The sequence below is a fragment of the Microtus oregoni genome, unplaced genomic scaffold (genome assembly GCF_018167655.1).
Source record: "Microtus oregoni isolate MIOR12 unplaced genomic scaffold, Mior012 000018F_ref0000195, whole genome shotgun sequence".
In the NCBI taxonomy this organism is placed as follows: domain Eukaryota; kingdom Metazoa; phylum Chordata; class Mammalia; order Rodentia; family Cricetidae; genus Microtus; species Microtus oregoni.
The window spans coordinates 6,325,792-6,351,110 of record NW_024543077.1 but is presented as its reverse complement, the minus strand read 5'-3'; the positions used below and the strand labels follow the sequence as shown (position 1 = coordinate 6,351,110).

General features: G+C 41.7%; 1 protein-coding gene across 5 annotated transcripts in view; it reads right to left on the bottom strand.

Annotated features, from left to right (window-relative positions):
* The window catches only part of LOC121459036 (protein PHTF2), a 91,838-nt gene that overhangs the window by 28,817 nt on the left and 37,702 nt on the right, over positions 1 to 25,319 (bottom strand). For 4 of the 5 annotated variants that reach the window (XM_041668527.1, XM_041668531.1, XM_041668528.1 and 1 more), the window contains 5 exons: positions 14,993 to 15,049; positions 9,317 to 9,386; positions 7,061 to 7,219; positions 5,304 to 5,469; positions 3,642 to 3,806 (listed from right to left, as the gene is read on the bottom strand). In XM_041668527.1, coding sequence (XP_041524461.1) covers positions 3,642 to 3,806; positions 5,304 to 5,469; positions 7,061 to 7,219; positions 9,317 to 9,386; positions 14,993 to 15,049 — 617 coding nt within the window. Of the gene's footprint in view, positions 1 to 3,641; positions 3,807 to 5,303; positions 5,470 to 7,060; positions 7,220 to 9,316; positions 9,387 to 14,992; positions 15,050 to 25,319 lie in introns of those variants that run through there. The other variant, XM_041668530.1, reaches the window with a different exon arrangement.

Genomic DNA, 25,319 nt, shown 5'->3' with positions numbered 1-25,319 from the left:
AGGAGGCTTAGGAAAACAGGATTCAAATTCAAGGAGGGGCACAAAGGTATCTTGTACCTTCTCAGCCTAGGGAAAAATATTATGCTATCAATAATGCAGGCGTTGATTAAAAAAAAGCAAAGTACCTTGAAATTCAAATAAACTCACAGTATGCTGGAGAGGTCTCCATGAAGACTGATGGAAATCAAAGCAGATTGAGAAGGGAAAGGGAAGATAATGAAGTAAGACAACTAGAAAGTAGATGCAAGAATCAGAGCCACTGAAGAGAGGCCTGGAAGCCAGCAGGCAAGGAAGAAGCCTAGTGATGCTCTCCAGACGTAACGCCTTTTCCCAAGACGGATGGGTAAGCTGGGAATGAGCACCAGCAGAACACACGCCACATGACCTTCCAGGCATGCATCAACACCTCCCCTCCTTTATGCTTCTCCAATCTCTGAGCTGCTTCTCTAGAATACTGGGACACTGAGGAGACATGAACAGTAAGTTTTCTTACTAACCAAATGCAGACAAATCACTAAACCAGCTGTAAGGACAAGAAGAAAATATTAAATGTAAGCACCTCCCATGCAGATAAAGTGTGACCCTTGGAAGGCTAGAACAGACGGCAGAGGGGGCTGGTAACAGTCGATGGCAGCTAACTGTGGGAACAATGTGAAGGCAGAAGGCATCATATGCATCCCGGTAGACCAGAAGACAGGCTACCCACAGAAGAGTCACTGAGGGCTGCTGCTGATGAAGAAGATACAGAAATAGAGAAAAGAATGGACTGGCGAGATGGCTGAGTGGTTAAGAACCTTTGATGCTCTTCCAGAGGACCTGGGTTTAGATCCCAACACTCGCAGGGCAGCTGACTGTCTGTGACTCCAGTTCCAGAGGACTCAATGCCCTCTTCCAGCCCTATGGGCACTGCATGCAAGCTGTGCACGGACATGCATGCAAATAAAACACCCATACACATTTTTTAAAAAAAGGAAAGAAAAAGAATGCACTGAGTGGTACTGGGGCTTGGAGCCATCCTGAAAATTCATAGCTAGCATACACACATGCAAGCAGGAACAGAACTATATTCTGTTTCATATATTGCAACAGACATGCTTTGATTGATAGGTACAGAGTTGAACGACACATCTCTAAAATACTTTTATCCACTCTGAACACCCCACTAGCATCCTGCACCCAGACTTTGGTTTCTAAACACATTCTCCCTGAAGAAGTGGCTGATTTCAGGACTGGAGTCGAGGACGCACAAGCTGAACCAGGAACATCCTGGTGTGTTGGCTCAGATGACAGGAAGGAGCTGTTAAAAAGTCAAGGACACTGCCCAGAGGTCCCCCACTGATCATATTTATGTCAACTGAGTCACTGAAGTGAATGATGAGGTAGTAACAAAGCAGAGATTCCCGAGTATAACAAGCAAGGGGAGATGTCGCCCTGAAGAAAACTGTCAGCTAACAGAGACGTGGTGATGGAGCTGGGAACAGAACCCTGTAGGAACACCATCATTCACACAGAAATCAAAGGCTCCTCAGCCAAGACAGTGAACGCTGTACAATAACAGATTACTGTCTGCCAGAGGTAGGCTTTTCTCCTCCGCCACCATTCCTCAATGCTTTTCGTTCTCCTCTCGAGGTCCCCTACCTCGTTTTGTAGGCTACGTCCCCCTTTACAATCCCTTACTTAAGAGTCATATACTACATTTCAAGTGTTAGAGTTCACAGGAGACAGAATATGCAATTTTTATTTTCTGAGACTGGGCCACTTCACTTAATATAACCCTCTGTATTTCCACCCATTTTTCTCCAAATTTCTTCTTAACAGCCAAACAAAGTGTAAGACTTAAACGTCACTTTTCATTCTGGCCTCTAGAAAACCGTATCAGTCACAGCTATGAAGTGCGCTGTTTCGATCCCTTCTTCCACTGGTCACATTCACTCAGAGAGTAAGTCTCAGATGCGAGGTCGGTACTACTCCTGCTGCCTCTTCCCAAGCTCAGAGCACAGGGCCTAGGATCTCAGAATTCAGTACAGGACTCCTTAGAGTTAACATTTATCCTAGGACTTGAGTGTCTTATGCAGGCAAACCAAACCCTAGAGAGACAGTGGAAAGTGCTTCACGTTTAAAGCACTTAGATGCACAATAGTAATAACCACACAGAGTCTGCCCACGGGAGCTGAACCCTGTGGTATCAGGGACTGACTGTCCTATCCGTCTTCATGCAATGGACCAGCAGAAGAAAAACTGAAGTCTATGTCTCATCTGAGAGGAAAAACGAGGTAAACTTCTAAAGAGACCAATCTAAATGCTGTCCATAATATAACATTATCAATTATAGAAGTCAAAACAACGAACAGATTCCCTGAGAACTCTTTATCTCTGTTCTGCTATTTATAATTGCTCCTCTGAAAGTCTTGAGACATACCTAAGAAACCGATTTTAAACTCCTGTATATCTCATGAATGAAAATCTGTTAAACAAAACAAGAGATGAGAAGAATAGAGACCAAGTTAAAAACAAATAATAAAAAAACCCTCCTTACGGGAACAGATGATTGGAACAAGGGCCATGTTACTGCTGTCAAAATGATTTAGGAAACCATTACTAAAAAATCATGAACAGTAAAAATAAACACAGGATACAACTGCTTAATGCATGATAAACTTTATCATAAAACCACAAATACAAACTGATGACAAATCTGTGAATTAGTTAGCAAAAGCTGGGGAGGTGATTAGCAAAGTTGTTGTCTTAAGAAAGGAATTGGCTATGTGCAGTATCTCTTGTCTGAATTTATTAACTGAACACCTTCAGGTACAGCCACAGCTTTCCAACTAGCTTTCTAATTTATGCTAGGCCACGTGTAAACCAGCATAACTCTTAACGGTCTAAACTAAGTGTTCAAAGTATTAATAATATAATATCGAGATAGGTTTAATTTAATTTTGAAGTCTGCTATAAATAGTTTTTTTTTCCTATTTGGTCAATACTCATTGATACAAAAACCCAGGGATTAACAAATGAAGAACTTTAGACTGTACTACACAGTTTGACTAACTCAAAGTGCTTATATCACATGATTTTAGAAAACTGAGGTAGATGTAAAAAGCAATACAAGCCACATGGTATATTACCTACAATACTGATAAAACAATGAACTAATTAACAGAGTAAAACAATACTTGAGAAAAAAATTTATAAGTCAAGAAATCTTTAAAAGAAAAGGAAAGAAAAAAATGCATCTATCTGGACAGTAGTCGCGCACACTTTGGATGCTAGCACTTGGGAGGTAAGGGCAGGCGGAGCTCTGTGAGTTCAAGGCCAGCCTCTACAGAGCTAGTTCCAGGACAGCCAGGATGACACAAAAGAGACCCTGTCTCTTGAAAAACAAAACAGAAAGAGGGAGGGAGGGAGGGAGGGAGGGAGGGAGGAAGTCTTTACTACACTTTGCCAGTATATACTCATTCCCATGGAAATAACACATTTACGCATAACCACAAGTAAACTTTACCCTATTTCCCCTTAAACTATAGCACTCTGACTATCAAAATAAAGTGTGTAATGTGGCTGTAATATTGACAGTCACCACCACTCACTATCTGGAGTCAGAGCATCTTTATGTCACAAAGCCTTGAGTAAATACAAACCCTGATAAAAAGAAAGCAGCATGCCAGAGATCTCTGAAGACCGCGCCAACACCGTAGGAGGAGCCTGCACCGTGGCTCGGGACCACCCCCTCCTGGGTGTTGTCTGTGGTGCTAGATCCATCTCCTTCCCTATGAACTTCCAAATGGGCAGCTTTTCTTAGTTTCCTTCAGCAGAAAAGATTGACAGTGGAAAGCGGGTTAAAAACAAATGGTCATTTTCTGAGTAGCACATGCCAAGACTTACAGAACACAGGAGCTCATTAATAATGCACAAGGAAAGGCAAATACACTGAATTTAAAGCATCATCATGGTGCATATTTCAAGCTCCTTGCTTGTCCTCACATTGGCGGTCACACTGCAAAGACACTTACAGAGCATTCCTTCCCTATGTGGGGTGCTACTTCTCTGTGAATGAAGGAGACTTCAGGGTGGAGGGAACTATAACCTAACCAATAAGCAAAGTTCTTCACCTGATGTAGATATTACACCTTTCAAAAAAGAAAAGGACTTAAATCTCCACACCCCGAAACTCCAAATATTGCAATGTCTTAGCAATAATATTCAAAGAAGTATTGTCCCAAAGTATTTTTAAAATAGAACTGCAGTGTACTCAGGTGCCAGTGGGGAAACTGGGTATTTACTCACCAGTAGGCACTGTCAAATGGCTTCAAATAACATGTAATAAACAGCCTTTTTCCTAGCCCTGTCTTTACCAAAGAATCTTAGAAACAGAATGTCTTTCTAACTAGCAGAATTTAATTAAACCACCTCACATCTATTTCTTTCTTTTTTTTTTTTTTTTGGTTTTTCGAGACAGGGTTTCTCTGTGGCTTTTGGTTCCTGTCCTGGAACCAGGCTGGCCTCGAACTCACAGAGATCCGCCTGCCTCTGCCTCCCGAGTGCTGGGATTAAAGGCGTGTCCCACCACTGCCCTGCTCACATCTATTTCTTTTTTTTTTTTTTTTTTTTGGTTTTTCGAGACAGGGTTTCTCTGTGGTTTTGGAGCCTGTCCTGGAACTAGCTCTTGTAGACCAGGCTGGTCTCGAACTCACAGAGATCCTCCTGCCTCTGCCTCCCGAGTGCTGGGATTAAAGGCGTGCGCCACCACGGCCCGGCCTCACATCTATTTCTTATATAGGTACGGCTGACTAGAAATGAACCTCAAGAAGAAACAAACAAACAAATGTATTCCACAAGAACAAACTCCACAGACAGGTGGCCCTGGGCCTGGAAACACACACAGAAAACTGAGTCATCTGGTAACCGGCTCTGGAGTTTAGGCTTCATCTCAAAGAGCAACTTTGTAAAGCAGCATCATATTCTATGAAGTTAAGAGCAGTTAAGAACGATCCCAAGGGCTAGAGAGGTGGTTCAGTGGTTAAGAGCACTGTGGCTCTTGAAAAGGACCTAGGTTCAGTTCCCAGCACCCACATCCAGCAGTTCCCAGCCACCCACAACTTCACCTCCAGGGATTCTGATGCCTTTTCTAGTCTCTGTGGGCACCTGCATTCATGGGCGGGTACACAGACCTACACACACACACAGACAGACAGACACACACACACACACACACACACACACACACACGGCATGCACGTACACAAATCAAATCCCACATCCGAATGACAGGAATCCACAAAGAGCACTCTGACATGCAGTACCTTCTTCTTTTCCCGCCCGTGCTCAGAGGAGGTTTGGGTGTTCTTGTGGAAACGATCTGGCAGTGCACAGTCCCCAGGAGCAGCATCAGCCATACGGGCCCAACGACTTCAGTCAGAGGTATGCTGTGTGGGCTAGGGGCGGAACAGAATAACACTATTGCAGCAACTACAAACGGAGAGAGAAAGTGTATCCAGTTAGACATCTGTAGGCACTTTAACACTTCTTACTAAATTCTTCTCCTAAATTTAAAACGTCACTACATGTTGTCAGACGTGGGGGAGAGCACCTTTATGCCCTGAAACTAGTTTATTTCTTTTATTTCACGCATAGATGTAATTGTAGGCTGCCACAATATTAATAACTCAGGGCATAGGAGTTTTGTTGTTTCTTTAAAGATATTATATTCATGGGCAAATGTCATGATGTGCATAATTTAACAAAATAAGGGGAATATTTAACAAAAATATTATCCTTAACCAAGACCCTAAGACACGGGGCTAGAGAGATGGGTTCAGCAGTTAGCGGCACTTGCTATTCCATGCGAAAGACCACGCTCAATTCCCAGCACCCACACGGACACTCCAGTTCCAGAGGATCCAACACAGCACCAGGCATTCACGTGGTGCAAATACACGCAAGCGAATCATTCAGATACACAACAAAAATCATTTTTAAAAGAATCAAAGGCCTAGATGATCCCTGGTGAGGTTTGAGAAATGCCATACAATGTATTTTCACAGAAAGATTCTGTAACAGAGGCCGGGAGGCAACACAACAGATCTGTGGCCACGGAGTCCGAATGCTTGTATTCGAACTCCTGGTGACTACATGTTCTGTGACATTATTCAAGGAAGAAGCGAGGTCTGAGAGCCTCAGGTTTTTCAAGTGCCAAGTCTACATAGGTAGACGTAGTAACAGATTTGCTATACGATGTTGGGCTATTAAAGACATTAAATAGGGAGCTGAGAAAAAGTTAAGAGCTAATGGCATAAACACAAGTTTTGATATAAAATAAGGATGCATCGGATCACTGTGGTAAAGGTACGGAAAAATACACCACACTTTATGCAAGAAAAATTAATTAGCAAAAGTGTTATTAAAAATAAATAAATATATAAAAGGATGTACTAATAGGCATGATGTCCTCCAGTGGCAATCTTAACTAGGGAAGCTAAAGCCATAGTTCAAGGCCAGCATCAGCTACACAAAGACAAGTGTGTACCTATGTGTGGGTGCAAAAGTGTTCATCTATTCAAAATCCCCCTTCTCCATTCCCCTCTCCTTACACAGAGTGCATGCGGGGTCAAAGACAATTTCTGGTTGTTGGTCCCCTCTCTCTCTGACATGCTACCTCGGGAAACAGGTTGTCAGAGTTGTCAACAAGCTCCACAGGGCCGCAAACATCTTTAGTATCTAAGGAGTTTGTAGGTAACAGCACAGTCTGCTGGGCCGCTCCACAGGGCCGCGAACATCTTTAGTATCTAAGGAGTCTGTAGGTAACAGCATAGTCTGCTGGGCCGCTCCACAGGGCCGCTCATATCTTTAGTATCTAAAGAGTTTGTAGGTAACAGCATAGTCTGCTGGGCCGCTCCACAGGGCCGCTCATATCTTTAGTATCTAAGGAGTCTGTAGGTAACAGCAATAGTCACTAAGTGCACAGCGACAGTCAGTATATGTTGAGAGCAAAGCTTTGATAATCATCAAAATACAACATCCTGAAAGGTAAAAGCACACACATTTCCACTGATTATTATACCTTGGAGAAGATAGAGGACGAGAAGCCAGGAGAAGATGACCTTCGATGTCACTTGTAACCACCACCGGAAGAAAAACGGGAAAAACACAACTCGAACAATCCCTTTTCTAGTCAGGGAAGTCCACGGACTTTCGGGCTTTGCCTTAGCAAATGCAGACCCTGAGGGAAAAAAATATATAATGGCAGACTCTACCTATTCTTTAATTTCACTACAGAAATAAATTCAACATTTGAACAACAACAAATGGTATATAATTTTCTTCTATGTGTAAAGTATCTAAAATGGGGCAGCAGTCCTCTTCACAAGCAAACTTACTCGTTACCACACTCAAAAGATGAAGATTATCAGCTAGATACCAGGACTTCCTCTACACATTTCATAAAAACAGGGCTTATCTTTATTCATTAGGAACTATAAATAATAAGATGGCAGAGATGGCTCATGGAGTAGCTGAGGACTGGCACCAACACAGAAGCCTGGCAGTGAGTGGCCAACCTATAACCCCAGGACTCTGAAGCCAGACACGGGGAAGCCTGGGAGCAAATGGGCCAAATCAGCGAGTTCTTAACCTGCGAGTTGAGATCCTCGGGGCTCCATGACCCTTCCACAGGGTCTCAGATCAGACATCCTGCATCCGATCTTTACACTACAATTCATAACAGCAGCAAAACCACAGCTATAAAGTAGCAAGAAAACTAATTTTATGGTTGGGGATCCCCACAACATAAGAAACTGTGTCAAAGGTCACAGCACTAGGGAGGTTGAGAAGCACTGTTCTAGTGTAAGGGAGTCAGTTCAGGAAATCACCAGGGGTCACCCTCGGCTTTTATTCTCACACACGTATCTTTACTTCCAGTGCTTCAGACACAGAGATGGGTGACTCTTGGTGGCTTTAAGGCCACCATGATCTACACAGTTCAAGTCAATCTTGTTACACTGTATACTTGGTTTTACTCTTATTTAAAGGGTTTTTATACATTGCTACAAATTTAAGGTACTTTTTGTTACAACACATACACTGTATATGTTTCTGCTCCTTTAAAGGATTTGGCATATTGATACCAATTTAAGGCTATTTTTGTTACAACATATTCTATATATGTTTTTGCTCTTGCTTACAATATTGTACCTAGGCAATTCATTTAAAAATGTAAGGTAAAATTCTAGTTTTTGAAAACTAGTATCATGAACTATTTAGGATAACAGAAACACAGGTCAGTAGTCATCTATGATGATCAAATTTGCAGACATGCTAGGTATGTTTTCCAGATCATACAGAGAAAAATTTTAGATAGAGAGATGGTCTTCAAATACTTCAAAGACCAATAGAATATGGCATTTAAAATGTTTTGTTAATTTCAAGTTTTTCATGACAATGAGACACATCTGTTCCTGGCAGTACTTATTTACTTCAGAGATGATGGGCACTGGAGAAACTCCATATGGAGTTTGCTATTATTTGTGGCAAAATTAGCCAGTTAGGCAAGAAGTTGCTCATGTCTGAAGAGCTTGACAGTATGTTGTACAAACTGAACATGCAGGGCCCACAAGAAAGTGAACGCTGAACTTTGCCACAACAGAGCAGAATGGTCCTTCTGGGTTCCTGCTTCACAGAGGAAATGGCCAGGCAATCTGCAGACCATGGAGGAAAGTGACTGACAAATTGTCAGTATAGGAGGGATGGTCTTGCAAATTTCCTGCTGTACTGGAAAGTCTGCCAGACGCTATGGGCCTGTAGATTGAAAATGAAGATGGATTCTCCAACATTGCAGAGGAAATTTGGGTGACAGATGTCTCTGTCATTTCTAGAACTTTGGGAAGTTGTTTACAATGCACTTTTAGTTTACTTAAATAATAGCACATCCTTCTGGGTCTTTGACGGAGTTGAAGATGAGAAAGTTATAGCAGCCGTTTTCCTTAGGTAGGATGGAAGTAGGTTAGGTATAAAATATTGGATTTGCTAAGATAGAATAGATTGTTGAGTATTTTCTTTAAGTTCGTCAAACACAAATGAACTGGAATTCAGTACATGGTGAATGTAATCTTTATTTGCTAATTGTTCTACTGTATACAAGCTTTCTATGTACAAGTTAAAGCTTTGCATTTTTGTTTAGAAAAAAAAAAAGCAGGAATTCCTGTCCTTATTTACACTAGAATTGCCTTTATTTCTACAAAGGTGCATATTTAAGCTATGTTGATTGTCTCTTCAGGACCAGGGTTTATTTGCGTTACACATCTTCTTATCCAGGACTCACCTCTCACAAGATCAACATCTATGAGGTCTGGTTTCACATATGCTGTTTTCTTTGGTTTATTCCTTAACCCCTGTAATATATTAAAAGCAATATTGGAATTCTACATATATTTTGCTTAAATCCTACATAGCAAAAAGGGAATCAATGTATAAGAGTTTCAATTTGAAACAAAATCTTGAAGTAACATTAAGTAAAAAATATATTAAAAGATTTGTTACAAATGGAATACAATTATAACATTCTAGTAACTTTCAATTATCTTCCAAAAGGAATGTTTAGGAATTATGTGTAACATGCAAAGCCTGTTTATTATGGACAGTAAGCTTCCAAATCAAAGACTGTCATATACCAAGCAAGTGGGAGATACAGCCTAGGCCCTGTACGACCCAAGACACTGTTGGCCTTAGACTGTCATTAGGAAAGTAGTAGTAGTCCCAAAGGCGCTCAAGATGTGATGCTGGGGGTGTTGCGGAGAACAAGACAGGGATGCGAATTTCTCAGCAAATGCTAGCAGCAGAAACCAAGTGGATGATGTACATCTCAAGACTGCCAGCTACTGCCCAGTATCACCTTATCACTAAATACTACGAACAGGAACAGGAGACAGGGAAAGCAGCTGTCATAAATTGAATTGATTTAAAATTGAAATTACTGAATATTAATTAACAGCAAATTTCTGCTATCACTGCAGGGTGGAGTTGGAGGTAAAAATTAATGGTGAAAACAAAAGTATGGGAAAATGAACTATACTAAGTTAAGAACTGGATAAGCTTAGACTAAAGTCCTCAGGAACCAAGAGCTGAGAGATGACATGGGTTTAAAGGATTGTTAAATTATCCATTCAATCAGAAAGCAACTGTGCAATACTCCTTTGGACCTACTTGGTCCCTCAAGGTTAAGAACTGTTTGCAAATAAAACAAGCAAGAGGAAGATGTAAGTCAGGTTAGCTATGTCTAAACCAGAAGGAGACCCTGAGTCAAGACCCTTCACAAGTTCTGTCCATCCCAGGCTGTAAGCTACCCAAAGACACAGAACAAAATAGAGAAAGATGGTTCTGCGGTAACAAGAGAAAAACAGGGTTTTCATACAGCTGATCCTCACGTTTTCAAGTTCTGTACTGCAAATTCATTCACCACTATCTGTACTCTAAAATCCATATTCTCTGTGTGTTTGTCCTCATTTGACGTGTGAAAAGTGGCAGGAACAAGAAGCAAAAGCAATACATCTGCAAGTGTTTTAAGTTACCTAACACACTTTCCCGACTGAGGCCATAGAAAGCAGCAGCTGCCTCCTGCCTCAATTCCCACGGCTTCTAAACGATTGTCCTGACAGGCTGCTTAGCATTGTTCACATTTCTGCGTCTGCTGTCAACTCTGCTATGCAGAATGATCCAAGCGCAAGCAGGCTGTGGTGTGCCTTCAGAGAAAGAGCCAGGCAACTTGTACTTATGAAGTTATTCTTTTACTAAGGGAACTGGTGATAGATATTTAATAGACGGTCTGTTTGTTTGTTGACGGGTTCACATGTATCCAGGCTGCCCCTGATTTGCTAACAAGGCTGACCTTAAATTCTTGAACCTCCTGTCCTCAGCAATCCCGGTGCTGTAAGGACAGGAGATCCCACAGCCAGCTAACTATGTGTTGTCTTTAAGAGACGCACACATAACAGTATGTGCTGACAGCTTATTAACAGTGCTGTGACCAGAGGCCCACAGGACCCACTATCAGTCTTCACAGTGACTATCTACAAAGTGCCAGTAATAAGGGGCTGGAGAGATGGCTCAGAGGTTAAGAGCATTGCCTGCTCTACCAAAGGTCCTGAGTTCAATTCCCAGCAACCACATGGTGGCTCACAACCATCTGTAATGGGGTCTAGTGCCCTCTTCTGGCCAGCAGGCATACACACAGACAGAATATTGTATACATAATAAATAAATAAATAAATAAATAAATAAATATTTAAAAAAAAGAAAGTGCCAGTAATAAAAACAACTGTATCCATATTCATTTTCATTTAATGTTGCTACAGAGCAGCTAAGAGATTATACATATTTTCAACATTTTCCAAACTAGAACAGTGATTCTAAAACTGCACATTTGAATACAATTTCAATAATAAAGCACTAGCTTAATTTGTACAAAATTTATATAAATTTCTTTATTAGTATAAAAAATTTGATAAATTTTCATTTACTTCTTTTATTTACCAATTTGATAATCATCTCACTATCAATCTGAAGCAACATTTACTGTTGTATACCTACAATTTTTATCAGGATCACCTTAATAACTAAAAGTCCTTAGAAGAGAAACGGTAAGTTGTCTCTTCCCACAGGTCATTTCCCGTCTTACAGGTGAGTGAGCATACTGTAGAGTCAGAATACAACTGTTAGCTCCAACACTCGGGAGTGAAGCAGGTGGATCTCCGTGAGTCGGAGGACTCAGCCTGGTCTACACAGTGAGTTACAGGGCAGTCAGGGATACACAGTGAGACCACATCTCCAAAATAAAAATATATAAAATCTACTTTAAGGTGGATTATGTAATGTAAGAATATGTAAAGGACTTTTGAATCAAAAACTTTCACCAAAGGATGAATCATTTTCAGCACAAAAATGAAAGATACTATCAGCAAGGTCTGAGTGTTCATAAAACATGAGTCTCGTTAAGGGGACATCATAAAAGGAAAAGTTAAACTTGATGCGGATTAAACCACATGTGTACAAATGAACATAGTTTTGCAAACTAACTATAACTGTGGGCCTTCCCAGAGACGATAACAGAGTAGGCTTTGGGGGCTCAGTGTTCAAATGCCTGCTTGGCATGGGGGAGAGGAGCCAAGAGAGGAGAGCAGGCGGGAAACTAGCAGAAAGAGAGGAGAACACATGTAACTCCGTCCTCGGGAACCAGAGGCCCTCTCTAGTACACAGGACACATGTAAGTCCGTCCTCAGGAACCAGAGGCCCTCTCTAGTACACATGTAAGTCCGTCCTCAGGAACAGAGGCCCTCTCTAGTACACAGGACACATGTAAGTCCGTCCTCAGGAACCAGAGGCCCTCTCTAGTACACATGTAAGTCCGTCCTCAGGAACCAGAGGCCCTCTCTAGTACACAGGACACATGTAAGTCCGTCCTCAGGAAGCAGAGGCCCTCTCTAGTACACAGTACACATGTAAGTCCGTCCTCAGGAACAGAGGTCCTCTCTAGTACACATGTAAGTCCATCCTCAGGAACAGAGGCCCTCTCTAGTATGAAACTGACAATATACTCCCACAGTGCAACGACTCCGGAAGCAGGAAATTTTGTGCCTTCTTTAAGCTCCGTATATACAGACGATGAGATAATAACCAGATAACGCCGTGTAGATTACAGCATGCTTCTGCTCAGTGGGCTAGACTTCTCGTGTATAGAAACATGGTAAACATCTGTCTCCTCACAGGCTTGTCATTTATGATAATATTCAAATCCTTTCATCTAGATTTTAAAAATACACCGGACACTGCTGCTATTCACAGTCAAGATAATATGCGGTAACATACCTGAACTTCAATTTACTTTCCTTCTCTCTCCCTGTCCAGCCTCAAACCCACTACTTTCAAGCACCGGGTAATCAATCAATACTTAAGGCTCGTGTGTGATGAACCTGTGCAGTTCTTGTCTTTCTGTGGCGGGCTCTTTCCCGGAACACAATGAGCGCTCTAGTGGTGTGAGTGAGAATGCCCCATAGCCTCGTATATTTTAATATTTGGCACCCCTATCTCTATGGCACCCCTACCTCTATGGCACCCCTATCTCTATGGCACCCCTATCTCTATGGCCCCCTATATCTATGGCCCCCCTATCTCTATGGCCCCCCTATCTCTATGGCCCCCTATCTCTATAGCACCCTATCTCTATGGCACCCCTATCTCTATGGCCCCCTATCTCTATGGCCCCCTATCTCTATGGCCCCCTATCTCTATGGCACCCCTATCTCTATGGCACCCCTATCTCTATGGCCCCCTATCTCTATGGCCCCCTATCTCTATGGCCCCCTATCTCTATGGCACCCCTATCTCTATGGCACTCCTATCTGTATGGCACTCCTATCTCTATGGCACCCTATCTCTATGGCACTCCTATCTGTATGGCACCCCTATCTCTATGGCCCCTTCACTTCAACTCTTCCTCAGCTGCTTACGGAGTTCCCATTTTCCTTCCCTTCACATGAAATACTGGTATTTCTCCGTTTCTGCTCCTGATGATCGTCTTTCATCAGTCGATGCACATCTGTTCACTGATAGACTCTATGTAATATGTACAATGCTCAGTTGACATACACATAATACTACACACAACATCCACATGCCTACACACACACACACACACACAAATGTTACGTATCAAGGACTCCCAAGAACCTGGCTATTTCTAAAACAATTTAAATCTCTCTTCCAATATTTTCTGTCATACTTATTACTGACTTAATGAATTTATAAAAATGCAATTCTAATTTTCTGCTTCAAATCCATCAATGTCCTATAACATTATGGGTAAACTGTGGGGTTAAGTGTGAAGCCCCTTCATACACGGACATTTTCCTGTCTAGCTTTACTGCTAACCAATTCCATCACCTTCTTCAATCCAATTGTCAAATCAAATTCTCAAGGGTTTCTTACTCAGTCTCCTCTCCCTCCCCCTCTCCCTCATTAATATTTTCACAGGTCCTTCTCCTGTCACTTCAATGATTTTTATCTCACAATAAAATACCTGACCTAAATACAATTTATTTATCTTTGGGCCCTCGTGACCTTTAATTCTATTTTTAAATATGCCAGAACTTCACTAAATGAATTTATTAATTCTTCATAAAAAATGTAGAAAATTTAAAATTTTTAAGTATCAAAGAATGATCTCCTCTTTCATAGATGATATGGTCTGAACAGCAACAAATCTTTTGAGCAGATTTTTAAGTGACTATAGACTTGGTTTTTCACTGAATAAAAATATTTAAATATTGAGCAGAAAATGGTAAGCGATTACAGTAACAATCTCTAGGCCCAAATTAAATTTAGCTCGTGCAAGAACAAACTGATTAGTATCTAAGCAAACGAAAGATATATAATTTTATCATCACAGAGTGTTGAGAAACAACAAATTTAGTTCAAAACTTTTCTCATGCCAGCAAGATAGTCCATGAGAATATTCGATCAGAATAAGACAAGTAGTCACGCGTCCAGGAGGAAATTGTCTGCCATCAAAGCATTTGAATTAATATTCTACTTCCTGTAGCCCTTACACAATTCAACAACTCTTTCTGCACCCAAGTCACTCCGTTAGTAGCACCACCAAAGCGGGTTTCTATTAGGCGAAGCCACGTGTGCACAGTGCCACGCAGGCGGTAAACATCCTGAAACACTTACCAGTTTAATAAACTGTACAGAGCAACGACAGCATCAAGGGGGAAGAAAGAGACTAGAAGTGTAAGGTGACAAGTGAAAGGGGGAAAGAGAATACGCTTGAGAAATTAAATTTAAAGGGAATGGAAGAGGCTAAAAGTAAAATAAAAAATTAAAAGGTAAGACTATGAAATCATAGGTTTCTCTCTTAAAAGTGAAGATAAAATAAATATTTAACTAAAATAGTAAATTTAAATGGGATGGTAAAGTGACTAACAAAATAAAGCGAAGTTGTTACCTTGATTTCTCTTTGTTCAACAGATTTCTCCCATATTTGTTGATCGTAGGCTCCGATCTATGAAGAAAGAAAGACAGCACTGTGTTAAGTGGGCATTCCCGGTGCTCACTGAACACGCAGACTGGCTCTGGCACAGACGTCAGAGACCAATCCTGTGCCACAGTGCTTCTGAGCGCGCTGTTCACAGGACGGCCAGTATCAACATTGTCTTTGAGAATGGAAACTTTCAAGTTCCCAGAAGAATTACTGGATCAGAAATATGGCTATGAGGTTCAAAAACCCAAGATAACACTGAAATCAGAAAAACCTGGCCTAAGGAGTCCTTCAGTTTCAATAAAAGAAATGACCACATTACTAGTACAGGTGAGGAAAACACCTCCCAAAGGACACAGTCATAAACATGTAGCTCACTAAGTGGTTTCCTTCTGAGACAGAGTCTCACTCTGTAGCTTAACTGGCTTCAAATTCACAGCCAGCCTTCTAGAGCGGCATTATTAGGAGCCATGGCCTTGTTTTGAAGTAGGTGTGGTCTTGCTGGAGGAAGCCTGTCACTGCGGAGGAGGCGGAGGCGGGCTCTGAGGTCTCATATATGCTCAAACCCCACCAAGTGAGACAGTTCCTTCGGAACAAGATATAGGATTCTGTAGCACCATGTTTGCCTTCAGACGACCATACTGCCAGCTGCCAAGCTCCCTGCCATGATGATAAGGGACTAAACCTCTGAACCTGTAAGCTGCCACCTCAATTAAACGTTTTTATAGGAGTGTCAAGGTCATGGTGTCTCTTCACAGCAATAGCAACCCTAAGTCAGTCATACATGTAGGCAAAACACCCATCCACATAAAATAGTATAATCATTCCAATACATCAAATGTTTCGTTGAAACAATAACCCAAACTACTTCAGAGTTACGTAGTAATATGTTTAAATGATTATTTTTCTAAATTTTGTTTTCATGTGCAAAAGAATGCCTGAGGTTTCTTTAGAGAACACTTTTACGTCAAGGTGATTCAAGCACACAGACACGGAAATAACTTTTCCACAACCCTAAAATGAGCGAAAAATAAAGTCAATGCCTATGCAAATGTAATCACTACTTAGTATAAATTAAGACAACAACCTTTCCTTTCTATTTAGACAATACCTGATACTTGTTCTTATTGTATATAGTTTTATTATATTAGAGTTAAAACCTTGCCTTTTTATTTAGACAAAAAGGGGGAAATGTTGTGGGATAATCTTTTTGCTTGCTGTGAAGATGTGCCACTCAGATTGGTTTAATAAAAAGCAGAATGGCCAACAGCTAGGCAGGACTTTTGAGGCAGAGAGAACACTGGGAAGAAGAAGCAGAGATGACATGAGACATATTAATAATAAGTCTTTGTGTCATTATGGGGGGGGGGAGCCAGCAGTCCAGACAAAAAGTCCAACTACGAAAAGATTCCACAATCCAAAGTCACTCTTATAATCAATAGTTTTGCCTTGTGTCTAATACAGTCAGCAACTTCTCAACGCTCCTGCCATTGTTCTAGAGACTCCTGAATGCAGCATGCTGGGCTGGGCTGTTTTTTTTAAGCAGAGCTGATCTACTATCAGCCTTTTTGCTCCCAGGCCCCACGCAAGCATTCTGCCCTCTACAACTTCCTCCTTCATCTGTGATTTCATGCCTTCAACAACAGGTCCAGCGACCTCCTCTCTTTCAATCCTTCCTAAAGTGTCAGCAGAGATAACTCTCTATTCACACCCTACAAGTCTCAGATCCCAAGCCCACGAACAACACCAATCATAGAAGTGGACATGGCCTCTACTTCAAGAAGACCGAGTCCAGGGGCTGGAGAGATGGCTCAGTGGTTAAGAGCATTGCCTGCTCTTCCAAAGGTCCTGAGTTCAATTCCCAGCAACCACATGGTGGCTCACAACCATCTGTAATGAGATCTGGCGCCCTCTTCTGGTCTGTAGGCATACAGACAGAACATTGTATACTAAATAAATAAATATTTTTTAAAAAAAAAAGAAGAAGACCGAGTCCAGAAGATACAAAACTCACCTTGGTGTTCTCATCTCATTTATTATCCTCTCCTCTTACTTTACTGAACAAACGTTGAGCTATTCAGTGGTGACTACCAACAAAAACAAAACAAGAGAAACAAGGGCACAGCCATAATCCTTAAACCAATACAGAAATAAAACAACTGGGATGAAGAATTCATAATAACGAAAGATGAAGACTGAAGTGAATGCTGTTGAGACTTCCTGCCCCGACGTCTGCAGTGAGCACAGTGCCACAGTCGCTCCCTGTAAGTATCCACAGCAGACACAAACAACTGCCGCCCATCCTGTCACCTATGGGACGGCTGGCGCCGTTCCTTGCGCTTTACAATGACACTGTATTTTTTTGCCCACGCGCCATAAGTAAGAGCTGACTTACAAAAGTAAGTCTCAAACCCAGGTTAAATACGAACAAGTCATCTAAGAAAGGAAACATGTGTCACGAATCGATTCCCTTCTGCTGTGATTCTCAAGTTTTCTATCTTTCTGCACACAGTAGAAACAAATCACAGAAGAAATCTGAAGACAGAGGGGGACGGAGAGAAGACTGAGAACGCAAGGGAGGAAAAGGAGAGACCCACAAGTAGGAAGGCTGCCTCTATTTCGGTGTCTGCGAGATCAGCTCTGCCCCCTACAGGACAATGAAACAAAGGCAAAGCGATTAAGCGACGAGATACTAACAGGCACCGCGCATGGGTTCTAGGAAAGTGTCTCTGAAAGACAAGCTGAAAAGCTAGTTTTAGGGCTTGGCTTACTCCTTAGGTCGCCACATTCAGAAGACAAGAAGCTGGGGAATCAAAAGAACAGGCAGCATTGAGCTTCCAAAGTGAGCTGTCTACTGTGGAAAAGACTGAAAGTTCATAAATGCACTTAAGTGGAAGGACGCCCAGATTTACAACTTTCAATTGCCTAATTCTTTTAATGAACATATATATTAAACCAACACTACCTTTCCTCCCTAACATTACTATGCTCTTATTTTTCTGAATCTCGTTTAAGAAGAGCCGGGCGATGGTGGCGCACGCCTTTAATCCCAGCACTCGGGAGGCAGAGGCAGGCGGATCTCTGTGAGTTCAAGACCAGCCTGGTCTACAGAGCTAGTTCCAGGACAGGCTCCAAAAGCCACAGAGAAACCCTGTCTCGAAAAACCAAAAAAAAAAAAAAAAAAAAAAAGAAATTCTGAAAAGCAAGTTTTTAATTCTCATAAATATCAACTGTTACACAAAAAGATAATAGAGAGACCTCAAATCCCTTCCCAGATTGATCCCCTTAACAAATATTAGAGCATTTATGTGTTTTCATTTGTTTGCAAAAATGTATCAGCTAAATCCACGACAAGAATATTCCAAAGACAAGTAAAAAATCCAAGAGCATCCTGAGTGGGCAGTTGAGAAGGCCACTGCCAAGCTTTCACGGCCTGAGTCCATTTCCCGGGTCCCTAAGATGCAGCTTGTTGTGCCATAATGATCTATCTGTCAGTTTAATTTAGAGAAAATCACGGAGTTAGGAATACAACATAAAGTCACAACAAAAAGCAGTGTGTGTCAGAATAAAACATTAAAACACCAACTGAAGGATCAATGAAAGAAAGCTATAACGCCCCGAATGATGTTGTTCTGGTGGACATGTTCAGTTTTTCACAAGTCCTTCCATTCATATTTGTGAAGCACACAGAGGACACAGATACTCAGTCATTAAAATCGAGTGCCTCTAGACAAATCTCCACCCAGGATAACAGGATCTACTTATTCTGGCTTTTAAGAAATGTTTAGCTCCAAAGTAAAGGTTCCCAAGCTCTGAAAACCATCAACAATTTTCACAATGTTTTGTTTGTAACCACTGACTCTCAGACAAATCTGGCGAAACCCGAATTAAAGGAGTCAGTGTGTGCACCAGACACTTGGGTGAGGAAGTGGAATATTGGGGCATGAGTCACTGGGCGGCGATGATGACAGACAAGGCATGGTCCGGGGAAACCACACCCTTGCAGTTCCTAACTTGTGAGTGACTAGTAATTTCCATGTTTCTTTTTAACCAAATCTCCAAATCTTATGATTCAATCTTTCTTTAAAATTAATAAAAGGCAGAATCATAAATTTTCAACACAATTATTAGAAACATTCCCCTGGGTGCTGCCGAGCTTGAGGACATGCGTTCCAACCCTGAAAAGCACATGCTTGAAAAGAACTGATTCTGACCTGCACACACGTGGTAGCGTATGTTTCCCCCATAAACAAACAAATCGATTATAAGTTTTAAACATCACCTATAATCCTAGGAGTATATGGAAAACAATGAAAGCAGGCAATTGTAGAAATAATTCTAAGTGATAAAAGAGTAATTTTACATCCTCTGAACATCTATGATTTAACTATTGTTTATTTTTATAATCAATCATCACCAGGGTTGTATCATAATAAAGGGTATTACTACAGGATAATAAATTTGGTTAACTAGAATGCAAATAAAACTTTTTAAAAGATCCGGAAATCTTCTGGGGTAGAGAATAGGACTTTTTCCTCCGGCCAGCAAAGTGCTTCAACAGCTAAAGAAAGGCACTTGGTCAGGCAAGTCCAACAACGTGAGTTTAATTCCCAGTTACTACAATGAAAGGAGAAAAGCAACCCCTGAAAGTTGTCCTCTGACCACACACACACTCACACACACACACACACACACACACACTCTCACACACTCACACACACATACACACTCACACACACACACACTCACATACACACACACACCCTGCTACACGCAGGCCTACATTCACACAGCATAGGAAGAACAGAGGTTAATGATATGGTATAACACTGACCCAAGTTCTGAAAAAGCCGTGACGAATATTCTTTACTATGATGAAGAAAATGAATAGTGGAGAATCTGGCTCTATGAAGTAACTACTAAAGAAAAAATATTCACAGTCATAATTCAAACAAAACCAAGTAAACACTATCAGCAAGGGATAACGTGACCACAGCATTTGTGAGTAAAACAGAACTTAACATGCTAAGGACAAGAAAGGGGATGTGTGGCTTAAGTACTGGGTTACAACAGTGCTTAATTAGAAATTATAACCTGAGTTTCAAGAGAGTTGATAATAAAAAGTCTGGAACTCAGTAGCAAAACCAATGTGTTCACGTGTTACGCTGCCTATTTGATCACCTAGAGAAACTAAATAACTTGAAGAAACCAAGAACCCAGCATAACGGAAAATAGATACGCAACGAGAAGACTGGAGTGGAAGGAGGAGCCTTAGAATCCAGGTAAGCAGACCTCTGATGGCCTAGTGTGTAAATTTCACAGCTGAGCCTGGGCATTAACTAAGCATCAAATACCTTACACACTTAAGATACAGACCATGTTTACTCTTGATTGGTTCCTCTCCCCTGGCCCTCCTAATTCTTCTGGATAATTTACTGCTACAGCAAATTGGACGAAATAGGATTATGGGCACTAAAACCCGGGTGCCAGATCCAGTGGAAACCCAGACACGCGGGAGGAGGCAGGCAGGGGCTGTCGATGAGATATCACGGCAGGGTGAGGAAGCTGAAGCCCTGACGAGGAGGAGGCAGTCTCTGCACACAGAGCGGAAAACGGCCGAACACGGGGTACTGATGTCCCAAATGCCTGAAAATGCTTCTATCTGCGCAGAAATCTATCTTGAGAATCACTGAATACATAACTATAGTTTTCGAGGCCTTGGAGACACAGCTTAGTAGTAGAGTACTTGCTTGGTATGCACACGGCCTTGGGTTCAATTCCCAGTAAAACACACACACACACATACACAAAAACGCATGGCGTTTTTAAAGGTCATTTAGTAAAATCAGAGTATTTTGGTATATTACATTAAAACAGGAACTTTTTTAAAAAAAATAAAATATCCTAAATTGGTTTGGAAAAGGTCAGGGTCTTAAGAGGGTCATTGTAAGGTTTTGGTTTTTTAAGCTTTTTGCTTGCTTGCTTTTGTTCTATTTGGTTTTTGAGACAGTCTCCTTGGAGAGTCTAGAACTCACTATGTAGAGCAGGCTAGTCTTGAACTCATTGAGATTCACCTGCCTCTGCCACCCCATTTCTGGGATTAAAGGAATTCACTACTACACCCAGCAGAAATTGACATGTATTACTTTAATGATTATGATAAGACATTTAGGAAAACCAAGAGGAAAACAATAGTTAATTGGTGTGGGAAGTCCTTCTGCCTATGCGTTGCTTTTATTGGTTAATGAATAAAGAAACTACTTTGACTTATAGCAAGGCAGAACTTAGCTAGGCAGGGAAAACTAAACTGAATGCTGGGAGAACGAAAGTAGAGTCAGTGAGAAGCCATGTACCCCGGCCAGAGACAGACGCCAGATGGAATCTTGCCAACAAGCCACAGCTACGTGGTGATATACAGATTAATGGAGATGGGTTAGTTCAGGATATAAGAGCTAGCTAAAAATATGCTTAAGCTATTGGCCAAGCAGTGATTCAAATGATAGAGTTTCTGTGAGATTATTTCAGGTCCGAGCAGCCAGGAACAAACAAGAGACCTCCTACTACAGTTAATAATCTCAAGAACCAACTAAGTGTCACACTGGGACTGAGCAGAGTGGTTTTATATACATTTTCATATCAGTACTGAGAGTAGAAGGAGCAAGCAGTAAAGACAGCAGCTACAAATGCTGTGTAAATGCAGTGGAACTGAGAGAGCCACCATGTACCCGGGAAGCCAAAGAGAACCTTCCAGCCTCTGTAACAATGGTTACCACATGAGAGGGAAAAGTACCCATGATGAGAAGTTACACTGTGTCCTTTTAAGTCCCACATTAACTCTAATATGTAAGGCTGATATGTAAGGACGTGATGAATTCAACGTTAAACTTGAAGGCATGCACCTAGTTGAGTCTGTACCTGGCTCTTTCCCACTTCAGTAAATGCCACCAAGCACTAGGCATGGACTGAGGTCTTGTGTATTCTGAAAGTGACTCCCACACACCAGGTCCCTGTTACTTGATCCTGCCTACTCCCCTCCCCATAAGGATCCAAGGCCAGACATCTAACTCCAGCTGAGCCAAGCAGGCAGCCTCTTCCTCAGAAAGGTCAGAGAAAAGCATGACTAACAGAAAGAAACAAAGCTAGCATTCCGAGCTCAGAAGAAGCGTTTGTAACAGTGCTGGAAGAGGCCATCTGGGCTGACTGGAGCTGACCTTTCCTTCTAGAGTCTAGGATGTCCGGGTGGCAGTCCACATGTGTTGTGGACAGGAGCACAGCGCAGCACTGTGTTTTCCTGGCCCGACTTTAAAGAGAGCTCGCTGTTCATGGAAACCCACACCATCCTGCATAATTTACACGGACTGTTTACTTTCCAGCTTGCTGGTACATGGGGCATGCTCTCAGTGGGACTATTGATTTTAAGATGCTGTCAGATTAATAACCTTCTGTAAGAAGTCATCCGAGCAAAGGTAATTGAATTTCTACTTTTCTACTTACACTAATCTTGGATCATGATTTGTGAAGACCCTACTAGTGAGAACAGGAAAGATCTAGTAATCTATTAATAGTAAGGAAGCAGTTCAAAAGTATCAGAGGGTCAAAATACAACAAGTTCTAACAAACCTACCATACTAATTCTTTTTTTTAAAAAAAAAATCTTTTAGCAAACTAGACAAGTAGGAGTTTCTTTTTTTTAAACATTTATTTATTTATTATGTGTACAGCATTCCTTCCATGTGTACCTGCAAGCCAGAAGGGGGCGCCAGGTCTCATTATAGATGGTTGTGAGCCACCATGTGGTTGCTGGGAATTGAACTCAGGACCTCTGGAAGAACAGTCAGTACTCTTAACCACTGAGCCATCTCTCCAGCCCCCATCCTAATTCTTGTAATGATGTTTTTAAAACCAAATTAACACTACTCAATTGCTAATCATTTATATTTTTGATAAGTGTAATTTAAATTACCAGAGTCGAAATCATTAAAAGTTATTTAAATTATTAAATTATTTAAAATAGCATTCAAAAGCTATACATTACTTAAAAATAAAGTTTGGTCTTAAAAACTAAAGATGATTTTCTTTAGTTTTAAATAAGTGAACCACAGTAAAAGACCAAATACAAACTGTACTTCATCTTTATCTTATCACTTAATATTGTGGAAAATCTCAAAAACCCATGAATTTTATTACCCCATCTAGTATAAGAAAAAAATTCATAAACATTAGTGAAAATTCTCTAAGCTGTGTACACAGTTAAACATTAACCCAAATAACCTATCAGTAAGTAACAACACTTCTGGTAGATTCAACAAAACAGCCATGCAGTGCTGACATCTGGTCAACAAAGTACCATATATTAGACCACTTAAGTCATACACGAACCATAAGATCACAAGGGCACTGAAAAACCCCTCATCACCTATGACCTTGGAGCCACCACAGAGCCAACAACCCACCTCTCCTGTTTGTGGTGACATCAACCCAGATCCATACAAACTTCCTGCGCTACCAGCCACGTAAAAGAACAGCACCTACAGTTATGGACAGACAGCACCTAATGCCTGCTAAGTGCCAAGTGTGCTAATATGTGTGCGGTGTGTGTACCTGTGCACAGATTACCCAGAGAGCCTCGCAAACTGGTGTTCCCCATCCCAGCTACACTGAGAGGCCACACTGGATGACGGCCTGATCCACACCACATCTGCTTCATCCAGGTACACTCCGACATTAACAAAGGATGCATTCCGAGAAAGCATCCCTGCTGCTCAGCAGAAACAATACGTTTAATTTAAAACCACTGCTGGGCTGGTGAGATGGCCTTGGAAGACCACCAAAGTGAGCTGCATCCCTGGAACTGACTGTGGAGGCCAAGCATGCCACTCGCAAAAGTTGTCCTCCGTGCACACACACACACCTGCAGTTTTACACAATAAATCAAATTTGTAAAAACTCACATAGAACTAGAGTTGCGTTAGTAAACAGTAGCTGCTGCTACTAGTTATTTCGCATTTGCTACTTCTTGGTAGCGGTCCAAGTACGGAATGGGCCACAAAAGGACACACCCACAACCGTGGCCAAGTCAGAGAGAAGTGGGGACGTGGCAACTGTGGTTGCAGAGTCACTCTGGAAGCGGGGGACAGGGCGACAGAGGCTCTGCTTGCACCTACTGCTAGGTTTCCGGGAACCTTCCTATCCAGACTAGAAGCCAGCAACGAGGCCAGCAAATGCGCTTTGGCGGCGTGGCACACAGCTAAGTAGTCAGGAAGCTCCGCTGTCCAGAGTCGCACACACCCACCCAAGCGCTATGCTGGGATGATGGGATCAAAACACTTAATTTTATTTCAACAGTGATCCAACAGTTCAGGCAGTGTTATTTTGACGGGGGCCAGTTACACGGAATCTCTGCAGCGGGCGCGAGGCTAGACGTGACCGAGGTGAAAGACTGTGAGAACCACTTCCACCGTGGACACTAATCCCAGCAACAACCTTCAAGCACTTTACCTCGTCTAAAGAAAACAGAACAGACCAGCTCGAGAAGACTTGAGACAGCAAATGACAGAAGCAGACTCAAAAACAAGACAGCATCCAACTCCAAAGGGACCTTGGCTTTCGTTTGTTTTGCATTCTTTCCTGTTCGACTTTTAAGTTGCAAATAGGACCTATCTTCCTATGAGATAAAAATTCTAATTGTTGCTGGGCAATGGTGGCACACGCCTTTAATCCCAGCACTTGGGAGGCAGAGGCAGGCGGATCTCTGTGAGTTCGAGACCAGCCTGGTCTACATGAGCTAGTTCCAGGACAGGCTCCAAAACCACAGAGAAACCCTGTCTCGAAAAACCAAAAAAAAAAAAAAAAAATCTAATTGTTCATACAAACATAAAAAGTAATAAATATTATTTTCATATTATAGTATGATAGTTGATACAGTAATCATGTAATTATCTTTTATCTTTGGTTATGTCCAAGTGTACGTAAATATATTAAAGATCTCAGAGAGTGAGTTAGAATTTTCCCCACCCGCAAACACACCTCATCAATGCTCTCACTTTAAAGACTGGGACACTGGGCTGGAAGGTGGTGGCAAACGCCATTAATCCCAGCACTGAGAAGCAGAGACAAACGGATCTCAGTGAGTTCAATGCCAGCCTGGTCCACAGAGTGGATTCCAGACAGCCAGTGATACACAGAGAAACCCTGTCTTGAAAAATAAAACAAACCAAAGAAAGATTAGGATCCTGCCTGTGAGGAAGACTGGGGCACACGCCAGAATCTGGACTCCATTGAGCGTATCTGCCCA